General features: G+C 41.8%; 1 protein-coding gene across 1 annotated transcript; it reads left to right on the top strand.

The window, feature by feature from the left end:
* The first annotated feature begins 1,783 nt into the window (after positions 1 to 1,783).
* On the top strand, positions 1,784 to 13,634 carry LOC110535598 (5-hydroxytryptamine receptor 5A-like). Its single transcript, XM_021620687.3, has 2 exons — positions 1,784 to 2,584; positions 8,485 to 13,634. Exons 1-2 carry the CDS (start codon positions 1,859 to 1,861, stop codon positions 8,815 to 8,817), a joined length of 1,059 nt encoding a protein of 352 aa, XP_021476362.1. The 5' UTR covers positions 1,784 to 1,858; the 3' UTR covers positions 8,818 to 13,634.
* The last annotated feature ends 259 nt before the right edge of the window (positions 13,635 to 13,893 follow it).

The following is a 13,893-nucleotide window of genomic DNA, read 5'->3' as shown; positions in this document are numbered from 1 at the left end:
AAAAGTAAATGTTGTCAAAAATATAAATAGTACAGTACAGATACCCCCCCCAAAAAAACAACTTCAGTAGTACTTTAAAGTATGTTTTTTTATATGATTCACATACATTGTATGTACTGAAGAGTAATGTCATTCACATAGTATGTGTTAGTATTGTAGACAATCTGGATTACAGTAAATGTTTCTGAATGTACACTTACTTGCACATACTGAGCTCGCAGTTCTTTCACCCTTGGTGAGTTGCGCTCAAAAGGTACTCTGTATACTTGTTTCATTCGCGTCCTGTTACGATGGAGGACACGGTCAATTGTGGAAATGCTCACACTGTCGATTCTTAGGAAGTGTGTGTTGTCTTGTATCACTCGTTCCTGGATTTCTCTGGGTCGTATTGTATTATCTTGAAGGACCATGCCAACTATAACGGCCTCTTGCTCCCGAGTGAATATAGCTGTCCTTCCACCTGCATGTGGCAGCCTTGCAATTCTACAAAAAGTAGTTGTGCAGTTACAAAACATATTCATGCAGTACAATACATACAGTGTTAACTTTACAAATGTCTATTGAAACAGCTGCATATAGTGTAGTACAGTAAATTTGTAATTACAAAAATACAGTAGTATCCTGTACCTGTTCTCTTCTCTGAATGTCCTTACTATGTTGGACACATAAAATCGGCTCAAATTGGGTTGCACTCTAAGTCTTACTTCCCTCATTGTCAGTCCATGGACAAGAACATGGTCTAAAACTGTTGCTCGAATTTCATCAGATATTTCCACTCTTTGTCTTCCTCTTCCTCTTTGTCCTCCTCTTCCTCTTTCTTGCCCTCCTCCTCCTTGTCGCCCACCTCGCATACGCACTCGTCCTCGTCCTCTCACATTGTTTCTTCTATCCATTCTCAGACTTTTTCCCACCTTCAACAACCTGTTTGCTCTCTGAACTGGTTTGTATTGGTTGTGTCGCATCATTTGAAACAGGTTAAATCAATTTTGAGTGGTTGTGTTCAAATGACATGTCTTCTCTATTTGTATTTGATTGTTGCAACTTGTATTTACCAGTATGGATGACGTGTGCATTAGAGTGCAGAATGTGTTTTGAGAATGAGAATGTGTTTAGAGTTTTGCTGAAAAAAAGATCTAAGTGAGATCTGCAAATGGTGTTTTATCATGTGAAATGGATTAAGATATTGACAACAGACTGCATAATTAGCTAAATGAGTCCAGGCAACTGAGAACTTTGTTCAGCCAATGGGTTTTAGTGTTTTAGCAATTGAGAAAAACTGTAATTATATTTGCTGACAGGTAGCTACAGTACAGTAAAATCTTGGCACCAGTAAAGTAGCTATTCAGCTACAGTGGAGCAAAAAAAGTATTTAGTCAGCCACCAATTGTGCAAGTTCTCCCACTTAAAAAGATGAGAGAGGCCTGTAATTTTCATCATAGGTACACTTCAACTATGACAGACAAAATGAGAGAAAAAAAATCCAGAATATCACATTGTAGGATTTTTAATGAATTTATTTGCAAATTATGGTGGAAAATAAGTATTTGGTCACCTACAAACAAGCATGGAAAAAAAATTCTGGACATTTACCGGAAAGTTTCCTGACCCTTTGTAACCCTAGTTGGCATAGACTGCATTCATGGTAAACGCTACATATGTCGGTTCAATCGGAAATTACCTTTACATTTCTATCACGCAATTTGTAACTCTTCAGCGATACAGATGAATAGAGCACCTAATAAGCTTCTTCTTCTATCTCTCTCTACACTGCAGGATATCAGAAGCCTTCCCTGTGACAGACCTGTCTGACCATATTCAGCCAGCTGGGCTGTGTGACCACTGCTGAACACAGTTGAACATGACTGAGCCCAACATGAGCCTAGTGACCATCAACATCAGCGGGGCCGGGAGCGACAACCTGGGGTATGGAGCAGGGAACTTCTACCGTCCGTTTTCGGTGTTCAGCGTGCTAACCCTCACCCTGCTAGCCATGCTGGTGGTGGCCACCTTTGTTTGGAACCTCCTGGTTCTCCTCACCATCCTGAGGGTGCGGACCTTCCACCGTGTGCCCCACAACCTGGTGGCTTCCATGGCCATTTCAGACGTGATGGTGGCTGCCCTGGTCATGCCACTGAGCCTGGTACACGAGCTTAATGGGCGGCTGTGGAAACTGGGCCGCGTGCTCTGCCAAGTGTGGATCTCCTTCGACGTGCTCTGCTGCACGGCCAGCATCTGGAACGTGACCGCCATCGCCCTGGACCGCTACTGGTCCATCACCAGACACTTGGAATACACGCTCAAGACTCGCAAGAGGATCTCCAATGTGATGATCGTACTCACCTGGCTGCTGTCCTCAGTCATCTCCCTTTCGCCACTGTTCGGCTGGGGGGAGACCTACTCAGAGGAGGGCATGGAGTGCCAGGTGAGCCAGGCACCCTCCTACACCATCTTCTCCACCTTCGGAGCGTTCTACCTGCCGCTGTGCGTGGTGCTCTTCGTCTACTGGAAGATCTACAAGGCGGCCAAGTTCCGCATCGGCTCGCGCAAGACCAACACCATCACGCCTATGGCTGAGGTGATTGAGGTACTTTTGTTACCATAGTCTTACCCCTTGCCAGGCGGGTAAAACTGGTTAGAATTACATTTGTAAAAAAAAATCCAAACAGTTTTTGGTTGTAATTATTTATTTTTCAACTAGTTTTGCCCGCTGGATGGTTGGTTGTTCCATGTGGGATCCACATGATGAACTCCCAGTAGGCTAGCATGGCATTAATAATCAGATGATTTCATTACCTTATTATTACTTTGACACACTCGTAAAGCTCCTCTGGCATTTTTGACAGACCTAATCAACCCTGATTAATGTTCAGATAATGGTTGCCCATTCAAACACGATCTGAATCATTATCTGAATATACATCAATTATATCAGTGTCATTATACCTTTCTCATATCTGCTCCTGAGGTGCAGATCACATTGTTATCGACTGATGAGGATATCCTGTTGCTCTCATGTCGGTTGCTGGGCAATTAGTAGAAAACCATGTCATCTCCACACCCATTCTGAGCTGTGTTCTGATGGTGTTGTGATGGTGCTGCAGGATGTGTATTGCTCTCTAACACTTGTGTGTACTGTATCTCATACTCAACAGACCAAATCACATGGAGGCATGTACACATGTATGTTTGTACATAGGCCCACACACATGCACATCCACACACACAAATACACAAATACACACACACACACACAAATATACACACAGAGGGTGGGAGATAATGTGTTCCCCACACAGACGGACATTTAATCCATGGCATTTAATCCAAGGAAGAATCCAGAAGCAGTGGCAAGTGAAGAAGTGCCTGGTACTAATGGCTATAGTGCCCAAGCTTGTTCGAATGGAGCTGCCTCCATGTTGGCTCCACAAGGGTTGGGGTCAATTCAAAAAATATACATCATTCTAAATTCTGGAATTCAAGCATAAAGTGGAGAATTTACTTGGAATTGAATTGGAATTGTAAAAATACATATAATTGGAATTTAATTGAAATTTAGACTGTCTGAATTGGAATTACATTTAAACTGTAAAACAAAAATGTAATGGAATTGGAATTTAATTGGAATTTAGACTGTCTGAATTGGAATTGATCAGGAATTGAACAAGAACCATCCTTGGAATGGAATTGAAATGGAATAGGCATTTAGGCTGTCTGTATTGGACTTGAATTTGAATTGTAAAATAAAAACATCCTTGGATTGGAATTGGAATTTAGAATTGTAAAACTTAAATTGTATTATAATTGTGCAAGTTCCAGTTACTGGAGTTTATGTATTTAGCATTGAAATTGAATGCACATGTTGTTATAAATCATTTCAACACACTACTGTGAACACAATGTTTGATCAAATATTTATAACTATATACAGTACTGTATATGCATTACATTAAAATGTTTTCTAATGAGGATGTGCAATATGTTTCCAATGTATTTATTTTGGTCCCATTAAAGGGATATTTCACCCAAATTTCATTTTGGTTTCCTTACCTTTAAGCAGTCTATGAACTACAACATTGTAATTTTGTAATTTGGGTGGACTGTCCCTTAAGGATGCCTTGTTAATATACACTGAGTGTACACCTTCCTAATATTGAGTTCCACCCCCTTTTGTCCTCAGAACAGCCTCAATTTGTCAGGGCATGGACTCTACAAAAAAGTGTTCCACGGGGATGCTGGCCCATCTAGACTCCAATGCTTCCCACAGTTGTGTCAAGTTGGCTGGATATCCTTTGGGTGGGTTGACCATTCTTGATACACACAGGAAACTGTTGAGTGTGAAAAACCCAGCAGAGTTGTGGTTCTTGAAACCCTCAAGCTTTTATGCCTGGCACCTACAGTATTACCATCCCCCGTTCAAAGGCACAAATCTTTTGTTTGCTCATTCACCCTCTGAATGGCACACATACACAATCCATGTCTCAATTGTCTCAATAAGGGATCCTAGCTTTCACCTGGATTCATCTGGTCAGTCTATGTCATGGAAAGAGCAGGTGTTCCTAATGTTTGGTAACTCAGTGTATAGGGGCTTAATTCCAGTATTGTTTACTAAATTATTCTTTATTGCTTACATTTTAGCTTTGGAAAAATACGTTTGAAATGGTTTCAGGGGGCTGATTAACACTTCCCAGCATGCATAAATTATTCGTTTGCACATTTATTTTTATCTACTCTGATCTGTTAGTAGTTGGATTTATTTATTTATAGCTTAGGTTGTCCTACCAATTTTATGCTCCACTATCTTCTATAATCAGTCTGAATGGAAAAGGTGGGTGATGAATTATTCCAAATCTTGTAAATGTGCCATTTGGCTGGATATCAATTAAGCAATAATACATGAGAGGCCATGCGTTATGACATTTTTATCATGGCTGTGATGTGGTCATAGCCATGAGGTGAAACCGGCTCAACTGTATTACAGATTTTATACAACGGGTTACCAGCATTAAAATCAAGATTATTTCCCAAACCATCCTAATAAAGCTCTCATTTATGGAGAAGGAATTTCACTCTACCTTTAGTATTTTTGCTTTATTTGGACATACACATATTATGAAAGGTGGAGACGGGAACTGACCCCTGTTCTGGGGGGAAACACATATGCTTGTTGCAGGGAGTGTTGCCAACATGCCCACAGCTCTACAAGATCCTCTCATTTCTATCATGAATCTTGTTTCAAACTTTGCATTTAAGCACTTGACAACATGATGTGTAAATGTTACATTGGAATATAAATAAATGTGTTTTAGGTGTGTCCCTATCTCATAAAAAAAGGTTTGGTGATTTGTGTAATTGTTTTTACAGCATGGAGCATTGTTTCCCACAATGTGCCAAACCATTCAGAGACATTTTTTAACAGCTTTAGCTTATCAATGATATTCAATAATAGTTTTTGGGGATAATGTTTTACATCTTTATGATTGTATATTTTAATATGAAAACCATCTTATTGTCTTATTTTATATATTTAACATTTTAATTCCTGAGAGTTTTCAGAATTCAGGAGACATTTTGAGGTTTACCAGGAATCCCTCTTAGTTCGTTATTAGGTAAAGTTGGTCTTTGGAATCTGCCATGAATTGAGGTAGTAGGGTTCAGTTTGGATTGAGTTGAAAGAAGGGAAGGAATTTAATTATGTGAATTGTTGTGGCAGAATATTGAATTAGGAATTGTATTTTTTTTCTTGACTTAATATTGATGGAGAGGGAGAGGGAATTGAATTGAAATTGAATTTGTGGAAATGACCCAAACCCTGGCCTCTACTCTCTCTGGCTATATTCAATAAGCAAACAGCAGCATACACTTTTAAGTTCCGCAGGTTTGTTAAGAAAATTGGCTGCTACAAAACAGCTCAAGTGTATTGCGGCTATTTCACTGATTTGGAGATGGTTGAAAGTAGACTTCATATAGACTGGTAGGTCATTGGAAAATATCCTTTAGCTTTCGTATGTTTTATTAAATTATACCGCATTCAAACAATAGAAACTAATTGGCACCTAGCATGAATATTTATCACCAGATACACCCTCAGTAAACACTCCCTCTAGTTTTCACATAAATTAATTAGACAGTCAACTATCACCCTCTAGAACTGTGGTATTTCAGCTGAATTAGCTTAGTCAATTTATTTTCTACGGAGAAAAGTTAGGCTGTTTTATCTATGGTATGAAATATCACATTGACATAAGTATTCAGACCCTTTACTCAGTACTTTGTTGAAGCACATTTGGCAGCAATTACAGTCTTCTTAGGTATGACGCTACAAGCTTGGCACACCTGTGTTTGGGTGTTTCTCCCATTCTTCTCTACAGATCCTCTCAAGAACTCTACATGCTTTGTAAGTAGGAAAACCTGCAAAATCGGCAGTGTATCAAATACTTGTTCTCCCCACTGTATAATCTATTAAGAATAATTCTCTAACGTAGCAAAATGTGGGAAAAGTCAAGGGGTCTGAATACTTTCCGAAGGCACTGTATGTGCAGTTATGTGCACCACGTTATTGCTCTCTCTTTCTCTCTCTTCTGTGTCCATTGAATTATTGGGCCCGCCTTGCAACCTCATTGGATAATGCTAGGCAGGCCTCTTGATAGCTGTCACTCAGATTTGAGGGACTGAAGCTCATTGGCTATAACTCAAATTGCTAGGAGACTGGCCCACGTGGGGGGAAATCTAGAGTAAAATGTTGTGGCACATCTTCAAGAAAACAATCGCTTTCAAAACTAGGGATTTTGTGGCAAATTGAGGTAAAACAGTAATTCTCCTCATTCTCCAGCCCAATGTAGGAGGTTTCAAAAATATTTTCTTTGTCGCCAAAGTACCCGAGCATGCCTTTAAATTCGACAAAAATGTAGTTAAGTCACTTAGGGTCTGATAGTTAGCTACCTTTTTGTCTGAAAATTACATTTCACATTTCACTACTAAGAAAACCTTAATCTATTGACAGGAGCCCGGGTTTCATATATCACAGTCCCAGATACCTGTACTTAAAGTATTACATCCATATACACTGTCAAAGAGGCCATCTTGGATTCAAACAACAACAAAGTGTACACTGCGGGATGGGACTAGAGAAATGTAACCAATATCAAATTCACAGACAGATCTATGGATGCAAGGACTGGCCATGAATGAGATAAAAAGTACACAATGTATCTTGTGTGGTGATGTGGTAAGACAGTTGAACTAAGTTTGTGAGGCATTTATAAATTATATTCTTCAAGAATCAATGGCTATATTCCATCAAAGCACACAAATTGGCCCAGATTCCCTGTCAAACTGCAAACCCTTTTTCCACAGTACCTCAGGGTTCAATATACTCTACCCTTCAATTTGGCATCAGCAACTTCCCCCTAGACCCTGTGCTTTTAACCCATATCCTCTCCTGCAAATGGAATGAATCTATCCATTTGTCTCCCTGGCCTCCCGACCCTTATTGATTTCTGTAAGAATGTACTTTTTCACACCGACGTCAACTAATTCTGACTAAGCTCTTTATACATCTCTACATTTCAGTCTTAGAGCACCTGGTGTTGTTGTTGCTGCCAATAGGCTGCCGGCCTACCTGCCACTCTAGTTTTAATATACCAGGGACCGCGTCCCTATTTAGTGCACTTCTTTTGACCACGGCCCATAGAGGGCCATTTGGGACGCGCAACCCAGATGTGATCTGCTGGGAGGAAAGTGTAGGTTTGTAAACAGCTCATGTATGATGACCTGCAGCGGTCAGGTGTTGAGACAAACACTATTTCATCAGGCTCCTTATAACAGGGCGGGTGCCTGGAGAGGAGAAATGGGCGGAAAGATTGAAGGATGGTGTTTTCATTCCATTTATTCTGTGTGAGGCTGATGGCTTTTGATTTGATTTGATTTATTGGGATCCCCATTAGCAGACGCCAATGGCGACAGCTAGTCTTACTGGGCTCCGACATATAACGAAAACACATTACAGACAAAATACTTTACATACAGACAACAAGTAGGTCACATGGGGGAGAGGTGTTGTGCCATGAGGCACAACCTGCCATGAGGTTTCTTTATTTGTTTTTGAAACCAGGTTTGCTGCTTGAGTCCTGGCGGTGCTTGTAGTTTATGGCCTGTAGCGTGGCTGATTGATTCACCAGACACTTTTTTGCTTGTTTTTGATTGATAAGTTTATTGTCTTGCCCACAAGGTTCAGCTATCTGTCTAGTTGCTCAATTGTCTAATTCATTGGCTTGTTCTTTTACTGATGAGTATCAATTTGTTGACTGTTTGATTGACTAAGTGACTAATTGACTGAGAACAAAATAAGTTATGGCTTATGTAAAATGAACAAATGTAAAACTGACCGCCTGCAATTAAAAACAGATTGATTGGTCGGTTCTTTAATTTCTTAATTGGTTGACTGATTGGATGGACTAACTGATTGGCTGACTGTTTGATTGACAGGTGAAGGAGGCATCGGGGCAGCCCCAGATGGTGTTCACTGTGCGCCACGCTACGGTGACCTTTCAGATGGACGGTGACACTTGGCGCGAGCAGAAGGAGAAGAAGGCGGCGCTGATGGTGGGCATACTGATCGGCGTCTTCGTCCTCTGCTGGATCCCCTTCTTCCTCACAGAGCTCATCATCCCACTGTGCCACTGCGACATTCCACCCATCTGGAAGAGCATCTTCCTGTGGCTGGGCTACTCCAACTCCTTCTTCAACCCATTAATATACACAGCCTTCAACAAGAACTACAACAACGCCCTGAAGAACCTGTTCTCCCGCCAACACTAAGCCTGGGGAGGAGGGCTGGAGGACGAGGGCTGGAGGACAAAAGTGACAGTGTAAAATAACGGTTAAAATCAGCGGGTCCTATCGTCTCTGACCATAGAACATTGGCCATAATTTTCATTTCATTTAACACTGAGGCTGGGGCAGAGACTAAGGCTGAGACCACAGGAGGTTGGTGGCACCTTAATTGTGGAGGACGAGCTTGTGGTTAATGGCTGGAGCAGAATAAGTGGAATGGTATCAAATACATCAAACAAATGGTGTCCACGTGTTTGATGCCCTTCCATTCGTGTCATTCCAGCCATAATTATGAGCCATCCTCCCCTCAGCAGGCTCCTGTGGCCGAGACAAAGGCTGGGGATAAGGCAGAGGCAGAGAATGGGGCTGAGGCTCAGGCTCAAGCTGAACCACACGAACAGTCACTTCACCAGGAGGCTAGCTCTATCAGAGCTAGAGAGCAAATCTGACAAACCAGTACAGGCTCTATTAGCGTCTCCTTTCCCAACTCTGCATCAACCAAGTATTTGCGAATCAGCTTGTTGAAAGACTTTCAGAACTTTTATGATGTTTTTACATCAAATCAAGTTTTATTTGTCACAAATTTTAAAAAGCTGTCAAAAAGTGAATTTACATAACAATAATGAGGCTATATACAGGGGGTACCGGTACCAAGCCAATATGCGGGGGTACAGGTTAGTCGAGGTAATTTGTAAAGTGACTATGCATAGATAATAAACAGCGAGTAGCAGCAACGTAGAAACAAAGGAGGGGGGGTCAATGTAAATAGTCTGGTTGGCCATTTGTTTAGTTGTTCAGCAGGCTTATGGCTTTGGTTGTAGAAGCTGTTAAGGAGCCTTTTGGACCTAGACTCCACGCCGCAGAACCACTTGCCATGCGGTAGCAGAGAGAACAGTCTAGGACTTGGGTGACTGGAGTCTTTGACAATCTTTCTCTGACACCGCCTAGTATATAGGTTCTGGATGTCAGGAAGCTTGGCCCCAGTGATGTACTGGGCAGTGCGCACTACCCTAGCGTCTTATGGTTGGATGCCGAGCAGTTGCCATACCAGTCAACAGGTCAGGATGCTCTCGATGGTGCAGCTGTAGAACTTTTTGAGGATATGGGACTCATTCCAAATTTTTCAGTCTCCTGAGGGGAAAAGTTGTTGTGCCCTCTTCACAACTGTCTTGGTGTGTTTGGACCATGATAGTTTGTTGGTGATGTGGACACCAAGGAACTTCAAACTCTCAACCCGCTCCACTTCAGTCCCGTCAATGTTAATGTGGCCTGTTTGGCCCTCCAATTCCTATACTCCACGATCAGCTCCTTTGTCTTGCTCACATTGAGAGTGAGGTTGTTGTCCTGGAACCACACCGCCAGGTCTCTGACCTCCTCCCTATAGGCTGTCTCATCATTGTCAGTGTCCATGACTACCACTGTTGTGTTGTCAGCAAACTTAATGATGGTGTTGGAGTCGTGCTTGGCCACGCAGTTGTGGGTGAACAGAGAGTACAGCAGGGGACTAAGCATGCACTCCTGAGGATCAGTGTGGCAGTTGAGGATCAGTGTTGATCCTCTGTTGAGGATCAGTGTGGCAGATGTGTTGTTGCCTATCCTTACCACCTGGGGGTGGCCCATCAGGAAGTCCAGGAACGAATTGCAGACGGAGGTGTTTAGTCCCAGGGTTCTTAGCTTAGTGATGAGTTTTGAGGGCACTATGGTGTTGAACGCGGAGCTGTAGTCAAGGAACAGCATTCTCACGTAGGTGTTCCTTTTGTTCAGGTGGGAAAGGGCAGTGTGGAGTGCTATAGAGGTTGCATCAACTGTGGATTTGTTGGGCCGGTACGCAAATTGTAGTGGGTCTAGGGTTTCTGGGATGATGGTGTTGATGTGAACCATGACCAGCCTTTTTTACCTCATTCATGCTGGTAGAAATGAGGTAAAAACATTTAAATGTTCCTGCATTAAAGTCCCCGGCCACTAGGAGCGCCACTTCTGTGTGAGCATTCTCTTGTTTGCGAATGCCATTACATAGCTCATTGAGTGTGGTCTTAGTGCATACATCGGTTTGTGGTGGTAAATAGACATCTACAAAACCCACAATTGGTTAGGAGCCCGTTTAACAGCAGCCATCCCCTCCGACGCCATTCTCCAGCCTTCATTGTGTTTTCGCAGGTATATAACCAACAAAACTGTGGACTGCATTGTAAAAGTAGATAACATTCTAGGGACTACATTACAATCCGTGGATTTAACAACCATCAATTCACTCTGAAGCTTTTTAACAACCATAGATTCACCACATGAATAGAAAAGATTGTTGTCCTCAAACCGAAGTTATCAAACATAACTGTGATCATCTTGTAATTGACTACACCATTTTGAGAAAGTACAGATTTAGGTTGCTGTCTCCAAATAAGATTATACGTTATCAAATTGAAATAAATGCATGAAAATTAAAAGGGGGGTGTTCATAATCTTTACCCTCACAAACAATATTGTTTTGAACCTTCGCTTTGGACTGATGCCCGACTAAGCATTCTACTCAATGCATCATCAATGAGCGCTGATGAAGATTTCTAAAAAAGTGCATTACAGTGGCTTGGAAATACAATGACATTTGTCTTCATTTTGATGTCGCCAGATTGACTTTAGATGCAGTGCAACGTTAAATTAGTTAACTAAGATTGAAGGGAGGACGCCAGATTTTAGCCAGCTAACGTTAGCATTGCTAGCTATGTTTGACAAACTTCGCTAGCTAATGACAACATTGTCATCTGTCTAAAGTGAATTTGACAACATGATAATGCTGGCAAAGTCGTTTCCTACAAAATATTTGACTACTTTAGCAATGTATTTCTAGGCACCATAGTGTCATTTAAACTAAACAGTTTTTAGTCTCCATCCAGAATGACTGGACTTATCACGACTTTACAGCACCACCACTGCACAGCCGGTAGAAGGTGGCTTGAGAACATTCATAACAATGGTAGGACACGACCAAGTGACAGAGGTGCAACTTATGAAAGGAGGTGAATAAAAAAGGTTTCTTCATGTTATAGAGATATCTATTCTGGATCTTAATGGATTATAACATATGATATTGATTATGACAGTCATTGTACTCTGTTGTCTTTGACCCTATACTCCACCGATGAATTGGCTGAGCTAGTTCCATTTTAATAGGTGTGAGTGAGCCATTGTTGTTGGAGAGAGGGAAGCAAACGTCTCAGGGGCTCCACACATTGCCCCGGGATGGCTGATAATTCACTTACCACGTCTCCGGCTCCACTCTGATCCCCAGTTGAAAATGCAAAACACCTCAAGTCAGCCGAGTGAGCCATCCCAGCTACAATAGATTCTCATAGTATGGGGGCGGGTTAATATTAGCTGTATGGTGGGTGTGTATGTGTGGGTGCATCCGAGCATGCGCATGCGAGAGTGAGAGTGACAAAGAGAGGAATAAGGGGTTACCCACCACTGGCCCTTCCCTCCAACAACACTCCCTCACATCACTTCAAAGGGGATACGGCACTTCCTCCTTGGGTAAAGTGGAACGATGGATGGGAGAGATGTCTGGGATGTCTAAATCCTGTACCTGGGCATTTGTGTCCTCTACTACTCAGGCATTTCCTAACAGAACAGTAGACTATTAAAGAGAGGGGATCCAGAGAGTTTCTCTCTGATCTTGATCAATGCAAAATGTTCAGTAAAGGAAGAGAATGTGCCAAACTCTAAACAAGTCAAGGATAATGATGGGCATGGTTTTGCAGACCAGCTTGACCACGTGTCAAACTAATTCCACAGAGGGGCAAGTGTCTGCGGGTTTTGCTCCTCCCTTGGACTTAATTGATGAATAAGGCCATTGATTAGTAAGGAACCCCACTCACTTGGTCGTCTAGGTCTTCATTGAAAGGAAAAAACAAAAACCATCAGACACTAGGCCCTCCGTGGAATGAGTTGGACACCTCTGAGCTGGACCATGCTGGACCAGCATACACTCTACAGCAAGGGTATTCAACTCTTACCCTAAGCGGTCCAGAGCCTGCTGGTTTTCTGTTCTACTTGATAATTAATTGCATACACCTGGTGTCCCAGGTCTAAATCTGTCCCTGATTAGAGGGGAACAATGAAAAAATGCATTGGAACTGGATTCGAGGTCCAGAGTTGAGTTTGAAGGCTCTATAGTAAAAAAAGGGTTGAGGGTTGAGGTTGATATGTGTAAGCATATATGTGTAAGCATATTTCGTTTTTGCATATCAGGAAGAGTTCTTTAATGCTGTGATGTTTTCCTTTTGTGCCATGAAATGCTACACTGTTAAAAAGTTCCTGTAATTGTACTGTACACTTAGAGACTAAAGGTTGCGGTTAAAGTAAGGTAAGCAACTGATGGATGTGGATTTCTAAACTTGAAATATTATGAATCATTAGTTATACTAGAGACATGAGGGGTGCCATAGTCTCAAGAGTCTACACCAGAAGTTAATGATTATCTGTAGGATGAATGTATATGGTGGATGTAACTAAGCTTGGAAGGTACTGAGTGAAGGAAATATAACCACATGTGGCAGACAGTGCTAAGGATGGAGAGATCTGGATTAGTGAGGAAGGGGTTTGAGGTTAGGTCAGGTCACCTTAAGGGAGAAGGAACAGTTTGTGGCCCGCATCACATAACTTCCTGTCTAGTAATAAAGATTCAATGTTTAGAGAGGAGGAGATTCCACCCAAATTGGGGTATATATACTACCACAGGTGGAACCATGTCTTTGTCTTATGCAGCTGTATTGACACAATGGGTGAATAAAATTGGTTGGAGCTTTCATAGTGTCAGTCAATTTCTTACACTGATATTTAGAACCTAACACAACAATAAGTTACTGAATTTTTACAGCTGAATGAAGGTGTTATTGCTGTTAAAGGATAGTATGCCGTTTACTTGAAACTATACCTCACTTGGGATTGAACTCACAACCTCTTGGATTCCTAATGACCTGAATTTCCTGCTACACCATCAGGTCTGTGGGCATGACAGAGGTTGGCCACAAATGTAATGGCAAGAATGCAGTTCTGAACTTTTAT

The sequence above is a fragment of the Oncorhynchus mykiss genome, chromosome 11 (genome assembly GCF_057628025.1).
Source record: "Oncorhynchus mykiss isolate SJ-2025 chromosome 11, ASM5762802v1, whole genome shotgun sequence".
Taxonomy (NCBI): Eukaryota; Metazoa; Chordata; class Actinopteri; order Salmoniformes; family Salmonidae; genus Oncorhynchus; species Oncorhynchus mykiss.
This window is presented reverse-complemented; position numbering and strand designations above follow the sequence as displayed.